The sequence below is a fragment of the Rhamphochromis longiceps genome, linkage group LG8 (genome assembly GCF_057381845.1).
Source record: "Rhamphochromis longiceps isolate RC_006_pf linkage group LG8, R_longiceps_female_GT1.1, whole genome shotgun sequence".
Taxonomy (NCBI): domain Eukaryota; kingdom Metazoa; phylum Chordata; class Actinopteri; order Cichliformes; family Cichlidae; genus Rhamphochromis; species Rhamphochromis longiceps.
Window position 1 is genome coordinate 17,385,253 of NC_140564.1, and position 20,553 is coordinate 17,405,805.

General features: G+C 43.0%; 2 protein-coding genes across 2 annotated transcripts; both read right to left on the bottom strand.

The window, feature by feature from the left end:
* Window positions 1–8,341: 8,341 nt before the first annotated feature.
* Window positions 8,342–10,965, bottom strand: LOC146663406 (C-reactive protein-like). Its single transcript, XM_085416165.1, has 3 exons — window positions 10,798–10,965; window positions 10,608–10,683; window positions 8,342–8,952 (listed from the first exon to the last, which is right to left on the bottom strand). The coding sequence occupies exons 1-3, from the start codon at window positions 10,963–10,965 to the stop codon at window positions 8,342–8,344; spliced, it is 855 nt and encodes a 284-aa protein (XP_085272291.1).
* Window positions 10,966–12,028: 1,063 nt separating this feature from the next.
* On the bottom strand, window positions 12,029–19,185 carry stub1 (STIP1 homology and U-Box containing protein 1). The gene is made up of 8 exons (XM_085416164.1): window positions 19,028–19,185; window positions 18,057–18,272; window positions 17,711–17,909; window positions 16,371–16,536; window positions 16,189–16,264; window positions 15,997–16,053; window positions 14,867–14,983; window positions 12,029–13,822 (listed from the first exon to the last, which is right to left on the bottom strand). The coding sequence occupies exons 2-8, from the start codon at window positions 18,168–18,170 to the stop codon at window positions 13,697–13,699; spliced, it is 855 nt and encodes a 284-aa protein (XP_085272290.1). The 5' UTR covers window positions 18,171–18,272; window positions 19,028–19,185; the 3' UTR covers window positions 12,029–13,696.
* Between the last annotated feature and the right edge of the window lie 1,368 nt (window positions 19,186–20,553).

Here is a 20,553-nt window from a genome sequence, read left to right on the forward strand (position 1 = left end):
AAGCCAACATGGAAAAGCAAAACACTGCAGTTATTTTAATGTTGAATGCCACTGGCTCCAAAAGAGTTTAAAATTGGCATGGTCAGTTTGAATCGTAGGCTCACAGAACTGGATTTCTCTGTTGATATTACTTGGTAATTAATATGCTCGGCTGGTTGGCTGAACTGATAGACTGTCAAAAAGTTTCTATTCGTGTTCATGTTTCCACTTTAACAATCGAGGTGATAATTAGCTGATTACTTAGCGCTCAACCTTCTCGTCCATATCATTTCTGGCTTTAAGAATCTGAGACGGCAAAATGGGACTTAACAAAACAATGTCGCGGAGGGCATTGTGGGTAACATGTCCATCTTTTGTATACGGTCTATGGACAAAACAAGTACTGAGCCATAAAACTAGGTGTGAACATTTGAAGCTGTCACTATCAAACCAAAAGGCATTAATTATTGAGTTCATCTAAAATTTTCACTGGAGAAAAGTCAGGGAATTACCAAGTGATAGTATCATCAAGAAATTCTTCCTCTTTTTTGTGGAAACATATCTGCTGTATACAAACGTATGGCTGTATACGTAGCTGTTACATAAACAGAGCAGACTGATACAAAAACAGGCCAAAAATCTCTGTGGAATTCTCATAATTCCTCTTCGAGATTAGTTTGGCTAAAAAAAAAATCCATTTTGAGCCTAATGGGAGCAGAAAGCCTCGTGCATATCTGACGACTAAAGAGAATTAGGTCAGTATCAAGTCATACCTTCAGTGGCACCTGTATGGGAAGAGAACAAAAGACAAACAATAGCCACGGTCTCAAATTTAGGGTACTACCTCTCAGCACTACTGGCCACCAATTAACTGTGATCAGAGTTCAGCGGGTTACAATCAGTCAGACAGGTGGCCTAAAGGGAAACACACACAAACATCTCTGTCGCAGCTGCTCCTCAGTGGGTCCATCACTAAAACAAGCAGAGCAACCATCTCTGTGACGACTGCAGCCATGGCTGTGAGTGGCAGGTGCAATCATTAGATCCCTGGATACCCCCATTGGCTGCTCTTTTTACCCTCTTATGTGTGTGCACGGTGGTGGGGGCTACAGAGGAGCAGTGATGGGTGTCAGTACTCGTGCCTAGACCAGTCTGCTGTGGACTTGTGTGACAGCACCGCTGCTTGACCATCCCAGCCATGACCCCCTCGTCCCCTTCCTCCCTCCTGCCTGGATCGCCCCGAGAGACATAGAGGGTGATGGGGACTGGCACCGCAGGGGCCGCCCTGGCTGGTGCCTTTGCTGGTGGTCTCTGTGGCCTATTAGTGTCTTGCTATGGGCCTGTCAGACTGACAAAACAGGGGCCTGTCAAATTAAGTAGGGGCTGAGTATCGGAGATATGTATTCAAACGCACCAAGGGGAGATGGTGGCGGGGAGGGGTGAAGGATGAGGAAAGCACCGGTGCTAATGTCGACGCTAAGTGAGAGTGACAGGTTGCGAGCCGATCGGAGGGAAAGGATGGAGAGAGAGAAGAAGAGGGAGAGAAGCAGTAGCGGTAGTTGATAATGGCGGTTTGGTTGTCCTGAGGAGACTTGTTAAGGGTCAGTCCAGACTGAACCAGACAGCCACCGCTCCTGTGTGAACGCAGGTAAACCGCTCCAAGTTTGACCTAAACAGCTGGGAGTTACAGTACTCCCACTTAATGAGATCAGACTGATGAGCCCCGTGTTCAGGTGTGCGCAGGTGTGTGCGCGCCTGTATGCAACAATCCCAAAGCACAAGAGTACTTACTGCAACAATAGATATTTCCTCTGTTTTCTAACTCGTGTACCCAAGGCTCTGCTGACTTTTCCCGCTGGTATGCACATGAAAAAAAAAACCCAAGCATTTATCTGGGTACCAAAGGCACGTTGCACCATCGTTTCATATCGCTTAAACTTTTTCGTCTCTCCACTGTGTGTGACTTCACCTCTAGAGACACGTCGATTCCTCCTGCTTCAGGCCAGGCCATTACAGTGTACCTGCACTAAATCCTCAAAATGTCAGAGTGTTACAAAACAACTCGGTCCAGCCACTAAACGTGGAGGTATCCCTCTCGGATATCCAACTTGACTGTGTTATATAGGATGGCTTCAGAAGAGGACAGCAAGAGTAGGGAGCAGGCGGAAGATCAGCAGCTCGATCAGGTCTTTGTGGCAGTTTGACAAAGCCCCGTGTGAGCATGCATGCACATATGTTACCAGAGGAGCTGTGGCAGTGTGTTTGGAAGAGGGCTGCGACTCTTCCTCTCATGTCGCTGTGCGTTGCTGAGACTGAGAGGCTGATGCACAGTGGCAGCTCCCCCCTCGCAGCCACAGGCCTGCCCAGAGCCACTGCAGATGATAGTTTTAATTGCTTTCAATCTTTCAGGCTAGTCCCTGCCCAGTGGCGCAGGGTGCTCGCGCATGTGTGTGTGGGTTTGTGCGCGTGTGACATGGTGTTTCTGTGTGCGTGTGCACATGTGGAGTGTTTACATCCAACAGTCATTGTCTGTGGATGCTGTACACATATGTGGAGTCTGATGAATGTGTTTGCCCAATACGAGAGGAAAATTAAGAGAGAATTAAGGCCTTGGAGTGATACATCTGATGCACACTTCTGCAGAAGAAAACTGGGAAGAACATATGTTTATCTGACAGTGTTTGTGAGAGCACGCACAATAAAGGCGACAAGACCGGGCTGACGGCTTTTTCCATAAAGCATACATGCGCGTTTATAAATAATACAATTCCGGGTTTACATGCAAAGACCTCAAAACATGTACTCACATCCTTAAAAGCACTTTGAACACGGTGAACTACAAAACCAAGTGATCAATAATTCACAGCGAATGTTGAGATGGCATAACAGATCACAGAGAACAGACCGCAATTAAGATGACAGTAATTTATTCCATACGTGTGAATAAATTGCTCTGACTGATATCTGCACTCAAACAGAGTGACTGTGGATGCCGGGGTGTGAACTCTTTTGTGGAGGGAGGACACGACTGCCAAAACCCTGAGCCCGTGTTGGCTATTCTGTTAGAAATGGACTATGGTATAACTGAAAGCGTGTTTTTTACACTACATGTCCTAATGTGAAGCCAGGCTGCAAAATGCGTCAGTACATGGAATAAATAAGTAAAAACATGCAGGGTAGAAGACTCGTCATAAAAGGCCCTCTAAGGCCAGATTAGGGGTGTCATATCTTTAGTATCGGCTGCATTTGTTGTGAAAACCAGAAAGAATCAGACAAACATATGATGGTTTTTTTCTTTCTTTCATCTATGTGTGTTTCTCACCAAGTTTCATACATTTCGGACATAAAGCTATTGGAATCTTATTCAAATTACATCAGCTAAACAAATTAGAGTAACAAACATAATATTTTTCTTAATGTATGTTTTTTGCCCAGGTTTATTATCTTGTTTTATAGTTGTGCAGCCTCAGCCTCATGAGACAAAATTTATCTATTTATTTTTTAATTAATTAAAAAAAACAAACCAATAATTTCTGCCTTTGGCGGATGTGTGGTTGTGGCTCAGGAAGTTGTCGAGCACGTTGTCTACTAATAGTTTGGTGGTTTGGTCCCTGGCTGCTCAAGTCTCAGGGAAGATACTGAACCCCAAATTTCTTCAAGGGCTTGGCTGTAGAAAAAAGTGCTTGTGTGAATGAGACGTGCTGTATGTGGCACTTTAAGTGGATGAGTATAACACTATATGAGAACTGTCCCATTTAACCAGATCCTGTGTGGTGGTACGCTTCTCTCATGACTAGAAGGGAGGAAAAAATATATATTTTCATAGCTTAAAAAGCAGAACTGCAAATTACATAAAACCTTAAAGTTGATTAAACTTGTTTATCCTGTTAAGCTGCTCACTGTGAAACCACAGAACATCCTCCAGTGACCTACCGACACGTTACACTGGGGCACACGAACAACAGCCCGTATCCTCTCTGCCTTTTACATCTACAAAGGCACACACACACAACTGGCCCGGGGGTAAATTAAGCCCTAACATTCCCACAGAGGCTAATCTCCATCCATTTAGACGGCTGTAATATTTAATCAGGAGGCTCTGGACCATCTCCCAGCACCACACGCTGTGGCATGGCTCATATGTTCACAGCAGAGGCCAGCCCAGAGGCGACGGAGGGGAATTCACAGCTAAAAGCCGCAACGCATTCAACCGCAGAGCCTCTCGCGCTCCTCTCGACCTCCTCTCCTCCTCTGATGCTGCTTTCCTTTGGGGTGGAGCAGACAGGAACAGTTAAATATGTTGTGGTGGACGGATTCAGAGGAATGCTTTAAATGTCTGGCCGAATATTGCTTGTTTTGTTAAATATATTAATAAAGTGGGCTATTTAGTGGCATTGAGAACAGTAACATCCCTGTCATATGACTGATAACTGTGCTGCTCTCTTATGAATTTAACACAGGTAGACAAATTCTCACATTTCAGAAACTGAAATCAGTGAATATTTGGCTATTTTTGCAATAAATCCAATAAATAGTTTAAGGGTTGTTTTTTTTTGTTTTTTTTTTTAAAAGGACAAAATTTAAGGGGGACTTCACTGAATTGGCTTCTAATAAAAGCATATTTAACAACCGGCTTATGTTCAAATACATAAGCTGTGGCTATGAGTGACCCTCCAAAGATTCCCAAATGCGTCACATAATACAGATAACACAAAGGTAAGCTGAGCCCAGAGGAGCAGCTGATCTGAGCCTCTTTCAGATCAAAACTGTGTATTTATTGAAACTATAATGAGCATGAATGTTCGTCTTTTTCTGCATTTGACAGTTAATTTTTGTTTATAGAAGAAAGACTTAAAAAACCCCTCCAGAATATATCACATACTCTAGTCCCCATTAGTGTGTAAAACAGACTTTACATTTAAATTTAGTGCAATTTCCCTTTAATTCTAAAAGGTTTACCCCTAAATGTAACACAGTGACACTGATACTTATGGCCTTTGCAGGGGACCGACCCCTCTGAAACAGTGTCGGAACATATTATATATTATATATATTAAAGGGCTATTGTCAGGTACGCCCCCACCCCTATTCACCCCCACCTCCACCTTAAACACAGCGACATAGGACACGAGCTGCACTCAGAGGTAGACGGTACGGTGTTAGGTGTCCCGCCTGGAGGTATCACAGCGGACACCAACTGCTCTCACACACTCACTCCTGGAAAAGGTCAGGTCTTGCACCATCAGTGTGAAAATCCTGCACCGGGACTCTAACGCATCACTCCACCGCTGATCACACAGAAGACGCTCGGCTCAACTGAAGAAACGACCTCTGCTGTGGTTTTGTGTTTTTATAAACGTAACATCTGCGTCGCTAAATGCCGAGTGATAAAAGTGTCATGCGAGTGGCCGCTGTAACGCCTGCTCCCTGATTCAGACTGACTCTAATGGGAAGGCCTGGTGAATTTTTCATACAGCCCAGAGGGTGAGGACTTAACGCCCATTCTGGCAGATCACAACCTCTAAGAGAGAGAGGGAGAGAGAAAGAAAGAGCGACCTGACAATCAGGTCACATCTTCAGCCCCCACATCAGGATTTTGGTCATAGATTTGAAAATCATACGATTGTATAAAAACCCGGTTGTGCACATGCTTATTTGGTTTATTGTGGCCAAGTGCACTTTTTTCCCCCAAGCTTTTTTTTTGTAAAGTTTGTAGTGACAGACGTCTTTGCAGAAGTGACAGTTTTCTCCGCCCTCTGCTAGACTTTCATATATGTCATATGCTTTTGTCAGTGAATGAATTCCCAAGCTTATGTTGAGAATCTGTAGATTTCATGTCATATTTTTGATTCATACGTCATGCACTAAATCTGTCAAACAAAGCGGGATAATTCTTTCTGCGCCTTATGAAAAGGAAGAGAAAAAAAAGCAGGCTGAATAATGCCCAAGATCCTCAATTTAATGGGCTGAAATTTCTGCAAGAAAGCTCTAAAAAAATTACCCATCTGTTCAGTGCACACATGCCACAGCTCACTCGGATAGCTCGTAGCACTGTCTTGCGTATGCAGATATGTTTTGCCTGGAAATCTATTTGGAGTTGCTTGAAGGAAGCCAGAACGGCCCTCCTTCTGTCTCCCCCTCGCCGGCTCGCACGGGGCTCCCTCTTGCCGTCTATCTCCTCTCGCGTGGAAAACATCTTCACCAGCTCCGTGCACACAAACATGCGCTCAGTGGCATCGCCTCGCCTCCGACAGCTTCCCCAGCACCGTGGGCCAATATGCAGATCTCGTGGGCCCGAGCTGGCAGCGCTGTCCGCAAGCGGGACGAGGGGCCCCTCAACTGTTTGTACAGTTGGATTGTACATGCAACGCACGGGGACACAGGGAATAATTATCCTCTCTGTGGGGAGGCCACTGATTTTGTCCTCATGTCAAGTCCTCCTTTGCTGCAGAAATGCGAGGGTGCGGTCCCTACGTGTCATCTCATCTGCAAAGCAAACAAATGTGCTGAATTGGAGATAAATTAGGAGAAATGAACACTTACTAACTGAAGACCTGTTTGTCTGTCTTTGTTAGGGGTCATATCACTGCCACTATGTAACCTCTTGTAAGTTTTGAAACTGGAATTTCTATCAATATAAACTATATTAGTAGAAATTTATAAGTATCTATAAAAGAAGAAGTATCCCTCTTGGGTAGAGATGCAAAAAGAAGGAAAAATCAGGCTCTTTTTATGTGTGTGTGTGTGTGTGTGTGTGTGTGTGTGTGTGTGTGTGTGTGTGTGTGTGTGTGTGTGTGTGTGTGTGTGTGTGTACACACGTACCAGAGGGCTAAGAAGCCAGGCATGGGCAGATGGTCTACAAAGGTGTTACCACACAGTGAGTGGGCACTGCGATTGATGCATTGCAACATCCAAGAAGGTGGAACATTTGGCTGCTGACCCGCAGTCAGAACTCATTGGCCCTGCCTTCTCCTTATTTAGCTGCTGCGAGAGAGCCGACGGCTGGTTTGGTCAAAATAAACACACACACACACACACACACACACACACACACACAAGAACGCAGCACTTTCCCACCCTCAAGGAAGCCTGCATGGGCTTGAGTGCTGGAAACTTCTCCGCCGTCTCTGCAAGGAGGTCAGGGCGGTGGTGTAGGCAGGCAGGGCCAGCACGCGCTGGAACTCAGGGTTACTGTGTTACACTTGGATGGAGGAGATCTGACCCCGAGCTCATTCTGAGGCGTCTTTGTGAGTGAAGCAACTCCATACGACTCGATTTTTGCAAGTAACACTTAGGTTTGTTCGCCGTGCTGTAAATTTCCATTGTTAAAAATGTCAACTTTAAACGCCACGTGAGAAGCTGTCACTTAAGCTTAAAAGTGAGATTTTACTCCTGGGGTACAGGAGAATGGTAACACACTGATTTGAGAGGCACATATGTCATTTCTATAAAAATGTGATTCTTTTTGCCCTACTATCAGGAGCTGAACCATATCGTCATATATGAGCTGAGCAAAAACTCTTTGTGTGGAAAAAGAAGCAGACGATTATGAAGAGGAAGCTGCCAGAGTTCAAAGATGGAGCACTCTCTTTAATAACAAACATTATTAGTTATGCACACGGCACGCCTTTTATTTCAGACCCAAAAGCGCTCTTACATCAGCTGAAACATGGAAAATTCATGAGTGAGTGCGCTAACCAAAGGCAACGTAACGGATTTCAAACACAGTGATTGCTGTTTGTCTCTCGGTGTGCTTTAAATCATTTGGTCTCCTGCAGAAATAATACCTGCCTCTGCTCGCTGTTCCAGTATCTCCTCCTCCACGGTTTTAACCTCAACGTTACAGACTGACAAATGTGTTTTTCTTACGGCGTGTTTAATTCTGCAGATACATATCTTTATTTGTAAATAATTGTCTTAACTTGAAGTTGCATTGCAGCTTTGAGTTTAAATTCTATATTATTAACGGCTGCTGAAAGCATTATGGTGTAAGGCGTTGTCTTGGTCATTTGGCACTTCTCTTTGAAATATGCAAACAAAACTAAGATTGACACATTTAAATAAATCTGGATTTTATTAATTAAAAAAAATGATGATATATAGCTGATGCTTAATTTTAGACAGCTTGCTGTAATGGTGTGAACTGGCATAGAGTGCCCCCTTATGGACATATCTGGCAACATCAACTCTTGAGTTTGAGATTTACCTTGTTTTTAATGTAATGTTAATGTGAAGAACTTCACGTCAGAATAGTTAAATGGTCACAAAATAAAACACTAAATCTAAGAAGGAAAAGAAGACACGCAAGTCCCACACCGACCTCCAAAGCCTCATCCGTCTCTGCTCTGGACTTCAAATTGAGTCAGTCATCATCCACCACCATCACGTTCCCGGTCACCTCGTACTCCATGGTGGCCCAGTCGAAGATATTCCCTTTGGGGACTTTGTGTCCGTAGTGCCAGCCCTGGATCATGCTCCTGGAGAGCACATAGTCCCACATATTCAGGTCCGTCATTTCCCCCACAAAGCTCTGCGTGGCCTCCAAGCCTCCCAGGTGTTTGTCTGGATCTTGCCCCAGGAGGACGGTGCCCTTCGGACGGATGGTGTGGCCGGGTTTGTAGACCTGGTAGGTGCTACGCTTCCCGTCCACCCAAAAGGCGGCGAGGCCGGTGCGCGACTCCCAGGTGAGGCAGAGGCTGGTGCGGAAGGTGGTGAGTGGGGGCAGGTGAAAGAAGACGCCGTCGCCGCTCAGGTAAAAGGAGATGCGGCCGTCCTTCTCGCGCCACACGTTGAGTTCATCGTAGTCGGCTGTGCGGTAGGCGAACAGGATGATCTGGCGCTCCTCCGGCAGCTCGGTGGCCACACGCATGCAGAGGGTGAAGGCCTTCAGCCCCATCTCCTTCTGCGGGATCAAGGCCACGTAGCTGAAGTCCGTCTCATAGGGGAAGACCAGGACTTTGTCGCTCAGACCCACTGCGGTTAACAAGACGATAAATCTGTGAGTTTATTATGACATACAGGTACGATTATGCAAAGCTTTTCTAATTGTTCCAATGAAGGTGAGATAATAAAAGTAATTTTTTAAGCTGTTTTTAATCTATTGCTGTTTTTAAATTGCCTATCAGTACACAAGGCTACCAGATTCTCAAGCTTTAAAACAACCGCGAATTAGTTCAAATAAATGCAACATATACACTCATCGGCCACTTCATTAGGTTCACCTGTTACCTGCTACTTGATGCAAATACATCAACCAACCACAAAGTTGCAACTCATTTCATTTAGGTATGTGCACATGGTCATGGTGAATTTCAAACTGAGCATTGGAAAGGATAAGAAAGGTGACTTTGAACGTGTTTGTTGGTCTAAGTGTTTATACAAACTGCTGAGCTGCTGGGATTTTCCCACAAAACCATCTCCAGGGTTTATAGAGAGTGGTCTGATTTTATGCCCGAGAGTGAGAGAGAATATGCAGCAAGCGGCGATTCTCTGGGTGACAATGCCTTGTTGTTGTCAGGCATCAGATCAGAATGTCCAAACAGCTTAGAGCTGATAAGAAGAGAGTCAAATAACCACTTGTCATAACTAAAGTATGCAGAAGAGCATCTTAATGACCAACATGTTGAATCTTAAAGCAGAGGGCGCATTTTCTTGGCACATTTTGGGCCTCTTAGTATTGACTGAGCATCATTTAAACACCACAGCCTACCTAAGTATTGTTCCTGACTAAATCCATCCCTTTATGTCCACAGTGTACGCGTCTTCTGATGGCTGCTTCCAGCAAGAATACGCTCTATGTCACAAAGCACAAATCATCTGCAACTGGTTTTTTGAACATGACCACAAGTTGACTAAATACAGTCAGATCTCAGTCCAAAACTGTGCCTTTGGGATGTGGTGGAACTGAAGATTAGCATCATGGATCTGCAGCATGATGCTGTCATGTCTGTAAGGACCAAAACGTTTTCAGCTTAAGGCAGTAAGGATGAAAGTGAGTCCGACCTGGAACTAACAGGATGTACCTAATAAAGTGGCAAGTGAGTTCATCAAAAAACTTTTTTTTTGTAAACCTGGACTAAATGAGCAATAGTTTTTAAAAGATAGCAGGTGTACCCGATTCAAACAAATTTGATCATTAAAGGCTGAAAACGACTGAAACAAAATGTTCTACTGTTGGAGATTTGAAGGAAGAAAAAACTCACTTTAATTTTAGAGCACAGACATTAATTTAAAGATGCAACGTGAAACGAGATATGTCTGTGGACATCTGGCAGTCAGTTGTATGGAAAGACAAAACCAGTCTGTGACTGTCTGGACTCACAGCATTTCTTATGTTAAGGCCTGCACACCAAAGCTCGGTCATCGCTACGCTTTCCAGCAAATCAGTAATCCTGTTCTTATTCCTTCAGTTTGAAGTATAAGAAACGAGCTGGGAATATTGGAAGCTTATGAGAAACTACCAAAAACCTTTGTTTATTTTATTCAAAACTGACTTTGTTTATGGAAAATTTAGGTATGATTAAAAGGAATAAATAGCTTGATCAATCTCTAGCGATGGGTTTTGTTCACAAACTTTGGTAAAATGACTTTTTTTTTTTGCCTATAAAACGTCGTTTTTAAATCCATACCTTGTGTGGATGAGGAGAAAGTCACAAGCAATAAAACACCCAGCAGAGCCTCACCAAACTTCACAGCGTTGTCGCTCTGCAACACACGAACAAGCATCTGACAGCAGCTCCGGACTGATATCAATTACTGAACTATATTAAAAAAAATGTAAGTATGTGCAAAATTACCGAGAAAAACTGATTTTCTTACCATTTTAATGTTGTGTTGTTGATGTTCTCTGCTGCCAACTCTTTCCCACTCAACAGTGACCCGTGCCTGGTCCTCTTCCCTCCTTGCACAGCCCCTGACGTCAGCTCTTTCAACGATGCTCTGACAATAGGCCTGGTGTGTGAGGGCTGAGTGACACCGTCTGTACATGTGACTGAGCCACGCTCACATCGTTTCATCTATTTCTGTCTGCATCACCATCAACCAGCATAAAGTGTTTACATCAGAGCCTCTAGCATGAACGCATGAAAATTACAGCAGCTCTTGCATCAGACAAACCTTAAAGGTTTTCAGCTGGTGGTCCATTCGTTGTTACACGGGCTTTAGACTGTGAAATACTTGGTTATTTGTTGATTTTTCATAACAATTTGTAACTCCTTCCTTTCCTCCCTCACCAGGTCGGGGTTGCAGTTGGGCACCCCTGGATAGGTTGCCGGTGTGTTGCAACACTGCAATTTAGTTTCTTCCAGGATGCACCCCACCTCTCCTCTTACGACAGCTGGAATAGTTTTCCCTTTGACTGGAAGAAAAAAGATGGATAAACAGGTTTTTCAAGAACTGTGACAGAGCAGTGGATGTTAGTTGCTGCCCCTCAGCCTCCTGGCAGTACACTCGTTGCGTGGCACAAACCTGCTGGAAGTACAAGTCAACAGCACATAGATAGATGTTAATGCGCATGACACTTTGTATGAGTAGACTTGAGTTAAAAATGGCACAAAAAAAGTTTTCAGTAGCACACACAAGTTTCCAAAAGTAACTAACAAAGTACTTTAAATAAATACTTTACCCATGTGATCTGGACCAAGATAAGCAGTAGAAAATGGATAAATTATCAGCCTCAGCTTTAAAACTATGAAGGTTTTAAGGCAGATTTCACAATTTTAAAGAGACACTGAAAGCTGCTATCTGAAATTCAAAAACAGGGAAATTGCGCAATGCAGCAGGAAGAAAATCTAAACATCTTTCATTCTCATGTAAAAAAAAACCAAAAAAAAAAAAACCCCCCAAAAAACCACCACTATCGAATCAAACTACAGCCTACTACAGACGCAAACGCACAGTGATGCCTTAAAGAATAAAAACCAAATATAAGATTCACCAAATCAGCATTTATTGCAGGATTAAAATCACGAGCTGTAAAGCTGAAGTTTGTGTGGTGTTGTTTAATGAATTTTGTTTGTTTAAATAAACAGAAACACCAGAACAAACGACCTCGTAGTTCACGGTTTAATGGGGACAAACAAAAACTGAATCAGGTGTTTATGTTATCAACATATCTACATTTAATACAGTTTCTCAAGCTCTAAGAGTTCAAGAAAAAAAAAAAGAACATGACAAAAAAAATGAATATCAAGAAACAAAACCTGAAATACACCAACAAATTATGTACACCACCTGCAGCCCAATACAATCCACTAGCAGGCCTAATTCAACACAGACACATTCAGCTGAAAAAGCCTGTAAACTAACAGCACTCGACTAAAAATGCAGTTTACAGAGAGAGACTGAGGTACAGATGAGATACGGTTTTGTAACTCTTCCAGCATTTCTGTGAAACGGGTCGGGGGGGCCACGATGCTGGGGAACTTTAACTTTCTTAAACTTTAAAGTTAGGTTCACACAGGCGATTGGTTTCCGCAAGCTTCTGCGGCCGATTTCTTCGAAACTGTGAGGAGAAGGTGCATAAAAATCAACAGCGAGAAGGTGGAAAAACAAAAAAACCCCAGAAACACAGCTTATCTTTGTATTTTGATACAAAGGAGAACAAAATTCACTTCATGCTTGATGCGAGCGTCCACTGTCATACCAGGTAAACAGCACGAGACACAGACAGCACGGACCAGTCCTCAAAGCAGCTGATGTAATCGGTCCAATCCAAACATTTAACGGTTTTAAATTATTATCCAGCAAAAAGAACACATTTATTGGGTTTTTTTTGTAATACAGCATTTTGTTTTCTGCTTCCAGTTTAAAGGCCTTTCAGTTCAAGGCTCGTCATGAAAACCTTAACATTGTCCTGATACTTAAAAAAAGCATCTTGAATTACTGAAGGTTAAGTCCAAACCTAAGGAATATATAATGAATACATTCAGTTCATCTCAATTGTCTGTAATGGGGTGTGATTGATATGTGAATAAAACTAAACAAACTAATAAAAACGTACACTGTGGTGAGGTGGCCGTATGAGAAAGGGACTCGTTTCCCTTTCCGATTATCGATTATTTTAAAACTTGCATACAAACAACCCTCGTTCGCGACAGGTTTTTGGCATTTTAGTTACCACTTCGATAAATGTACATTAAGAAGTGGATGAATGCTAAATTACTTAATGGAAAAAGATGACTAGAAAATACTAGAGTAAACATCAAATAAGCCAATGTTTTCATCAATTCTGCCACCAAAAGTGTGGATTTTTATTTCTTCTTCTTTTTTTAAAATAATTGATGGTTTGTGTGAAACACTGGAGTGCAATGGTGATGCTTTCCGACGACTGTGGCACTCAGAGAAAGAGAGAAGAAGAGGGAGGACCTGAGAGAGAGGCCCATATTTGAGTAAAGAAAGGAGTCGGGCTTGAAAAGACCAGAAACATCGTGACAGAGAGGAAGTCAGAGAGAAAGACTAGAAGGAGCAGAATGAAAGGAGGTTTTAAAGGGAGCGGCAGGCCATGGATGCCTCAGACGGTGAAGATAAGGGAGGAGAAAATGGGAGAGAGAGGAGGCAGACCAAGATACGTGGCTCCCGTTTGGTAGTCCTTAGTGTGGCTTTTCCTGCTTGTGTAAAGCACATATCCAGGCAAGGGGTGATCTGTTCTCTATAGTCTTGTGTTATCCAGGCTTTGAGTTGGGTTTGGGGGCATGAAGGAGAAATGGGAGCTCTCTCCTCAGTAGTCCTCCACCCAGCCGTTCTCCTGGATAAAGGCGTCTATCACTTCCTTCATAGCCAGGTTGGGGATCAGCTGATCCTGGGTCAGGGGACTCCTGGTGACTGGGTCAAAATGACCAACTCGCTGCACAGGGAACACGTTAAGACACAGTGTTAGCGTCAATGGATGATTTTATGAAAATAAGAAAAAAAGAAGCACACCTGCGCTATGAAATGCTACTCTGGCAGAATGAAAACGTGCTGCTGGACATTATACATTAATTATAAATGTGCAGCATACGTTGAAATACAGGACAGAAGGCCAAAGAGAGTTTGTACAATTCTAGGGAGCTCGAACTTCAATATTTGGCATGACCATCTTTATTTTTCAGCACAGTCTGAACACAGTCTCAGCTTTTGTCGTTTCTTTAAGTAGCCGTCAAGACGCACTGATGACAATCTGAACCAGAAAAATTTGGAAATTTGGATTAACTTGTGGGGATAGGTTAATTGGATAATCCAAATTGCCACTAGGTATGAATGTGAGTGTGAATGGTTGTCTGTCCCTGTGTGTTAGCCCTGCGACAGACTGGCGACCTGTCCAGGGTGTACCCCGCCTTTCGCCCTATGACAGCTGGGATAGGCTCCAGCGCCCCCCGCGACCCTGAAAAGGATAAGCGGAAGCGAATGGATGGGATGGATGGATGGATTAATTCACCATGTTTCATAGGTTCAACCACAGGAATTTGAACAAATGATGTGTTTATGAGACAGGCTGCTAGTGAAAAAGAGCTTAAAGATACAATTTAAATAGTGTTTTTTCCCAGGGTGGGGCGCACTGTGTGTGTGAATGGGTGGATGACTGGTTGTGTAAAGCGCTTTGGGGTCCTTAGGGACTAGTAAAGCGCTATACAAATACAGGCCATTTACCATTTAGACACAGCACTGGTTCGTCCTTTGAGTTAGGTGCTTTTTCTATGCTTTATGTTGCTTAAACAAAAAAAGAAAACAAAACAAAAAAGGCATTCATATGAATACTGAGTGAAGAAGCAGCAGGTCCCCATAGACAAAAGTTGAAAGAGCTTCAGGAAGCCTAAAGAACTATTGCTTAAGACGGCTTAAAAAATAAAAAAGTCAAGAAGCGGGGCTCAAGACTTTTGCACAGCACTGTAAGCAACAATCATTTCACCTGTAGGTGCTCTTCAATGTCCTTGCGATCATAGGTGATCCCACTGGGTGTGATGCAGGGCTCCCTCATCAGCTCAAAACTGATCTTCCCACAAAGATAATCAGGAATCTCTCGCTTCTGACGGGAACAAACAAAATACAAAGAAGCATCACTCTGACCTAATACTGAGAGATCCTGTTCATGGCTCCATCCCCTAAAATCAGGGGTGTCAAACACAAGCCCCGGAGGCCAGAATTGGCCCGGCAAAGACTCTGAGCCGTCCAATGGATGGCATCAGAAAATGTAAATATTGGACTTTTAACTGTATTATCACAAGTTTTATAACATTTATAACATTTCCTAAACATGGCCATTCATATTACACTAAAGTAACTGAGTAAGAAATAAGCAATTAGATGAGAAAAAAGTTCCAGTTTTTTCACTTTCTACAATAGAAATTTCTGGGATTTTTTTGTAATTTTCAGTTTAACTTCTTAGACTGATGGAGAGAGAGTTCGTATGGTTGGGCCCACTTAATATGAAAGTGGGTTTATGTGGCCCACGGTGTAAACTCTCATAGAGCCTAGAGTCACAGCTTAAACTGTTAATTTTTTCTTGCTATAAAATGGTAACAAATTATAGCCACAGTAATCCGTTTTCCTTTCTCACCCTTTTCAGCTTTTTTCTATACCAATTATATATTAAAGACTGTCGACAGAAGTGCCACAAACCCGAAGCTACTGAAGTTGAAACTCTTTGAGTCAACTTTTCTCTAAGCAGAACACCTTCTGAGCCAGACGGGAGAGAAACACTCGGCAGACGCGACGGTGTCGTTTCAATTACATGACAATTGCCACAGCCGACAACTATCTATAGCGAGAGCCTTGGCACACAAGCAGTGACCGTTACCATAGGAACAGCAGCAGTCGAAAACAAAAAGTAGCTGTTTATCTGAAGTCCAAGTGGATTTTTAAAGAGATCACAAGCCTTATGTCAACATGTAGCCTGACTGCAGACAGAAACAAATGTGTGTATTTACAGTAGGTATGCGTGTACTGTTAGCATCTGTCTGTGTTAGCCAAGCTGTAGGCTAATCACGGATTTGTCAGCGTTGCACGAGTACGAAGCATTAGTTAAAAAATCGTACTCACTTTTCTTTTCTCGTCCACTTGAGAGAAGAGCTCATCCATATCCATTAGATACTTGTCCTTTCCACGTCAGGGTTTCAGAACAACCGGACATATGAATGAATATTCAATTTCATTTTAAAAAACACACCAGTTTAATATTTGTTCATTAGAGTGACACTAATTACAAAGAGTAAACAAAATGCAAAAACATACATGTTTTGAGGAGATCTTGGCAGCGTCGCCTCCATTTTGATTGTCATCTTGTTTTTCTTTGTATTCTTCTAGTTCTCTGCAAAAATAAGGAGCTAATTTAAATTTATCCATGCAAGACAAAATGACACCTACATGCCAAATTATCAAAATAAAAATGAGATTGTGGTGCTTCAAAGCCTCACCTTTCCTTCTCAGCCAGTATAAGTTTGGTCAGATAGGCGTGTAACTCGTTCTCCTGGTTGATGCGCTTCTCCTCAATACTGTTCCAGCGTTTTTTCTTGGCAATGCGCAAAGCACTGGGGATGTCATCTCCGAAATTCAGCCTTTGTTCTTTTGCCAAGTTATAAGCTGTAAAAGAAAAACACAGCTACAGCAACGTGGCTTTACAGTTAAAATGCTGCCTTCAAAATATCTAAACAAGGTAGATTCAAAGATGTTAATTAGGAGTGCGACAGTTCTGAATCCACAATACAAACATCCAGCAGTGTTCCCACTAACCCTCTGACTTGCAGCTCTATTACTAATCAGCGTACTGATGTTACAGACAGGCCAGACGTATCATGTTATTGTAAAGAGCAGGTATGTAAATACATATGGGAAATAGCACTGGCAATAGCCATGTGTAATAATAATGTAATTAGCCATGTGTAACCATTAAAGAATGCCAGTTTGCTAAAAGCTGATATTAAAAAAAAAAAGTCCCTCCAAAGAACAAACTGAGTTTCTCTTTTGTTCATGATTAAACTGTAGCCACCTAAGATTCACTATCAGTGTTTGCATTAACAGTGAGTAACCATGACCTGCACTTATCTAACATATTTTGTGTACTTTTCTTCTTAATCGATCAGCTGCAGCCCACAACAAAGCCATGGGCTGACTTGGAAGTCAGCAGCTGCACGAAGCACTGCGATAAAGCGCTCAGGGAGTCTGCAGAGAGTTCGACCTGTAGAAATATCTGCAAGCCAAACTTGCCAAAGATACAGGCTCTCCATGCAGGGAGGAGCATCCCAAAACAAGTTTGCTAAACTGGTGAAAGGCTCTCCTATACTGTGAGTTATTCCACTTTTGAAAAGTGATTTATTTCTCATTAAGTTGTGGAATTACTTTGGTCCATTTTTCACGACTGAGTAATAGGCGGGCTTCCAGTTTTTTATAAACTAAGCGAAACTAGTAGTCACAAATCATGGTTAGCGTTAGATTGGCGTTTCAATTATCACTGAATTACTTTCTGTAAAGTCTCATAACCATACATTCATACATCATTTCATATAGTGAAGCTTCATCCAAGAGAAGCAACCATAACACTGAGTGGAGACAAAATTCCAGCTTTCCTTCCTTCTAACATATCATTACACTGACAACAGCTCATGCAAACATATGCTGTGCCTCAGAGAAGAGCTCCCAACCCTGTGAGGCCTCACTGATCTTAACAATTAACTTTCACATGAATGAGGAACTGCACGAGTAAATTTGTGCAATGCACCAGCAGCATTTTCACCATCATTCTGGAGTTTTTTCTGACCTTTCTGTAGGTTCCCGATGGCCTCATCGTAGTTCTCCAGCTCCAGGTGACACTGACCCAAGAAGAAGTGTGCCTTAACTGATTGACTGTCCAGCTCCAGCGCATGCTTACAATCTGCCAGGGCTTTGTCATGCTGCTGCAGCTTCACATAGCAGAGAGCTCGGTTGGTGTAGTATACTGCCACGGATGGATTACGGTTCTGTAGAGAATCAGAGGACAATAAACGCGCATTGTAACCTCATTTTTCATCCAGAGGGAATCTGCATCCACTTCGTTTCACTTAGCTTTAATAAAAGAAGAAGAAAACAAAGACATCACTGCAGCATTTGTGTCAGAAATTACTCACAATAGCTTTACTGTAACACGTAGCAGCCTCCTGGTACTTGCGGCAGAGGAACAGCCGGTTTCCCTGCTCCTTCAGCTCCTGCGCGGTGGAACTCTTCTCCGGGCTGCCGGCCATCTTCTCCACCGGCTCCGCGGGGCCCGCCTCGCCCTGCTTCCCTATCCTGTTCCCCGTCTCTTCGGCTGGCTAAACGACAGGTTTAAGAATGCCCCGTCCTTCCTGAGGTCACACACACACAACAACAACAAGAACAGAGACACCGTTTCAGTGAACATTCACTGCAATGCACCTGCAATGCGCGTCTTGAGCGAATTAGGTGCAGTGGGTTGATGCCACCCAAAAGGCATCCGTTTAATTTGCTGACTGCGCTCACAGCTGAAAACTACAGCGAGGTGGCTGCACCGCCGGCGAGTTAACTATTCATGTGACGGATATCAGAGGCGAGTCAATGAGCAGCACAGCTGGCTATCACCAAACATCACATAGCCGCGGTCCTTAGCATTGCATTTAAGCGCAGTGTTACACTGAAAGCTGTAGACGAACAGTATTAACAAACTATTGTTTGTTAATACTGTTAACCTCGCTATTGTTTTACTCACTAAAACTGAAATACAGCCGTTACACAAGCACACACACGGACAATGCTGCCAACTCTGGTCACCAGCAGACAAGAGATCGCTGCTATGCTAGCATGGCTAAGCTAGCTCAGTAAGCGATGTTGTCGCTTAATGCCGGGTGGCTGGCTAGTTTGAAGACAGTAAAGCTCACTCACTCGATATAACCAGCAGCTAGTTAGTAGGTTAGTTCTGTAACAATTGTGGGACTGAAAGAGTCGTCTCGACATTTGTTAACCACAGAAAAGAAAAACCAGCTAACGCTACGTTAGCTTATTTTCCACACAGCTCACTGAGGTTTAGTTTACCTTCTGTCCCGTACAGGGTTTGTTTCGCGGTTATACGGTTTTCAACTCTTACCTTTCAGCAGGAATCCCACATCCAAGAGAAACCAGTTTTATGTAACTCAAGATCAAATCTTTAATCGATTAATTTTTCCCCCATACGAGCTGTCATGACAGGTTGTTGTTATGCTGACGTCAAGCGCTTTGACGCGAACTCGACGGAAGCCGGGAGTATGACCAGTCCAGCTTCATGTCTATACAGCGCATACCCTTAAGTTCACCCAGTTCACACCACATCAATATGAACTTCCGATTAAATAGACAATTAAATACGACCATCTAACTGTATAAACAGTTTCTATAAGCATAATTACGAGCTGCATACATGCAATCGGTCTTCTAAGGTGTGCATTCTTCTTCTTCTTCCGCTTGCTCCCTTTAGGCTCCTAATGGAAATCTGACCATCTCTTGTGCTATTCTAGTTCCTATTGTTGGTTCCTGTCTCTTTCACTTCTTAACTAGCCTACTTCAGAGGAGACACGCTTAATTTTAACAATCTACATTCATTTGAATACATTTCCTTTTAAAAAATATTATATGTGAAAATTAATCATCAAAATCTACAGTTAACAAAAAGGGACCAAACCTTTGAGCATCTCAAAATTGCATCTGTGATGATATGAAAGAGGTAATATATCCACCCATTCTGTCTCCAGTGTGCTCTTAAATGACTGCTACAGCCTTCTGAACTTCCACTGTGGGAAAAATAAAGAAAGCTAATAACTGAGAAGAGAAGAATGACTGCTTTTGCGCAGAGCAAATTAAAGATTAAAAAGTAGAAATTTCACACTGATTATCTTGGATGACTTATATTAATTCATAAAGTTCATACATAAAAATCAACGCTGTCACAGTGATAAGGTCACAAGTTCTTTTCCAGAAAACAAAACCATGAAACATTTTGCACTTAAATGCCAAAGAAATTGGCTTACTTCAACTTCAAATACAAGAATAAAAGCGCTTCTCCGAGTCAGCTGACACTGAGAGGAGGGCTGATGAAGACTAACCCATCCTTGATAAAATATGTATTATATTAAATCTGCAGTGTAGAGGCTTTGCAGACCTGAAAGCTGGAGGTTCAACCGGCTGCACAGTTTCTGTCTCCCTATAGAGTCAAACTGTGTGCATGCACCTCAGCAGGCAAATACATAAGACCTGTGTGTGCTTATGAAAGAAACAGAAAAGATGAAAGACTTATGGAGCTGGCACAGGAATAAGAAGTGCTCCGGGGACTGGAGGGTGGAGAAGGATGCTGTTTGTGTGGCCCAGCATGGACATCAGCAGCTTCCTCTGTGTCCAGCCTTTTCCAGATCCTTCCTCCACCTCCTCTCTACTCTCGCTCCATTACCTTGTCACTTTCTATCTGTTTTTATTGCCGGTCCACCTTTTCTCTTTCTATCACTCCCTCGCCCTATCTTCCTACCCACTTCTTTCACATTATGTTATTCGTCTTTCTTTCTCTTTCCTCCTTCTTTCACGCTTTTACCCCCTCTGTTTTTCTGTATTTCACCACTCTATCTTTCTCCTGTTATTCCTGTGCTG

What these genes read in the sequence shown, in the direction of transcription:
- LOC146663406 (XM_085416165.1), bottom strand. Translation starts at nt 10,965, where the DNA reads ATGTACAGACGGTGTCACTCAGCCCTCACACACCAGGCCTATTGTCAG. An exon ending in AACAACACAACATTAAAATG is followed by an intron (nt 10,684 to 10,797) that starts GTAAGAAAATCA and finishes CGTGTGTTGCAG; the next exon opens with AGCGACAACGCTGTGAAGTT. An exon ending in TTTCTCCTCATCCACACAAG is followed by an intron (nt 8,953 to 10,607) that starts GTATGGATTTAA and finishes TGTTAACCGCAG; the next exon opens with TGGGTCTGAGCGACAAAGTC.
- stub1 (XM_085416164.1), bottom strand. Translation starts at nt 18,170, where the DNA reads ATGGCCGGCAGCCCGGAGAAGAGTTCCACCGCGCAGGAGCTGAAGGAG. An exon ending in CATCGGGAACCTACAGAAAG is followed by an intron (nt 16,537 to 17,710) that starts GTCAGAAAAAAC and finishes TTTCTTTTACAG; the next exon opens with CTTATAACTTGGCAAAAGAA. An exon ending in ATACTGGCTGAGAAGGAAAG is followed by an intron (nt 16,265 to 16,370) that starts GTGAGGCTTTGA and finishes TTATTTTTGCAG; the next exon opens with AGAACTAGAAGAATACAAAG.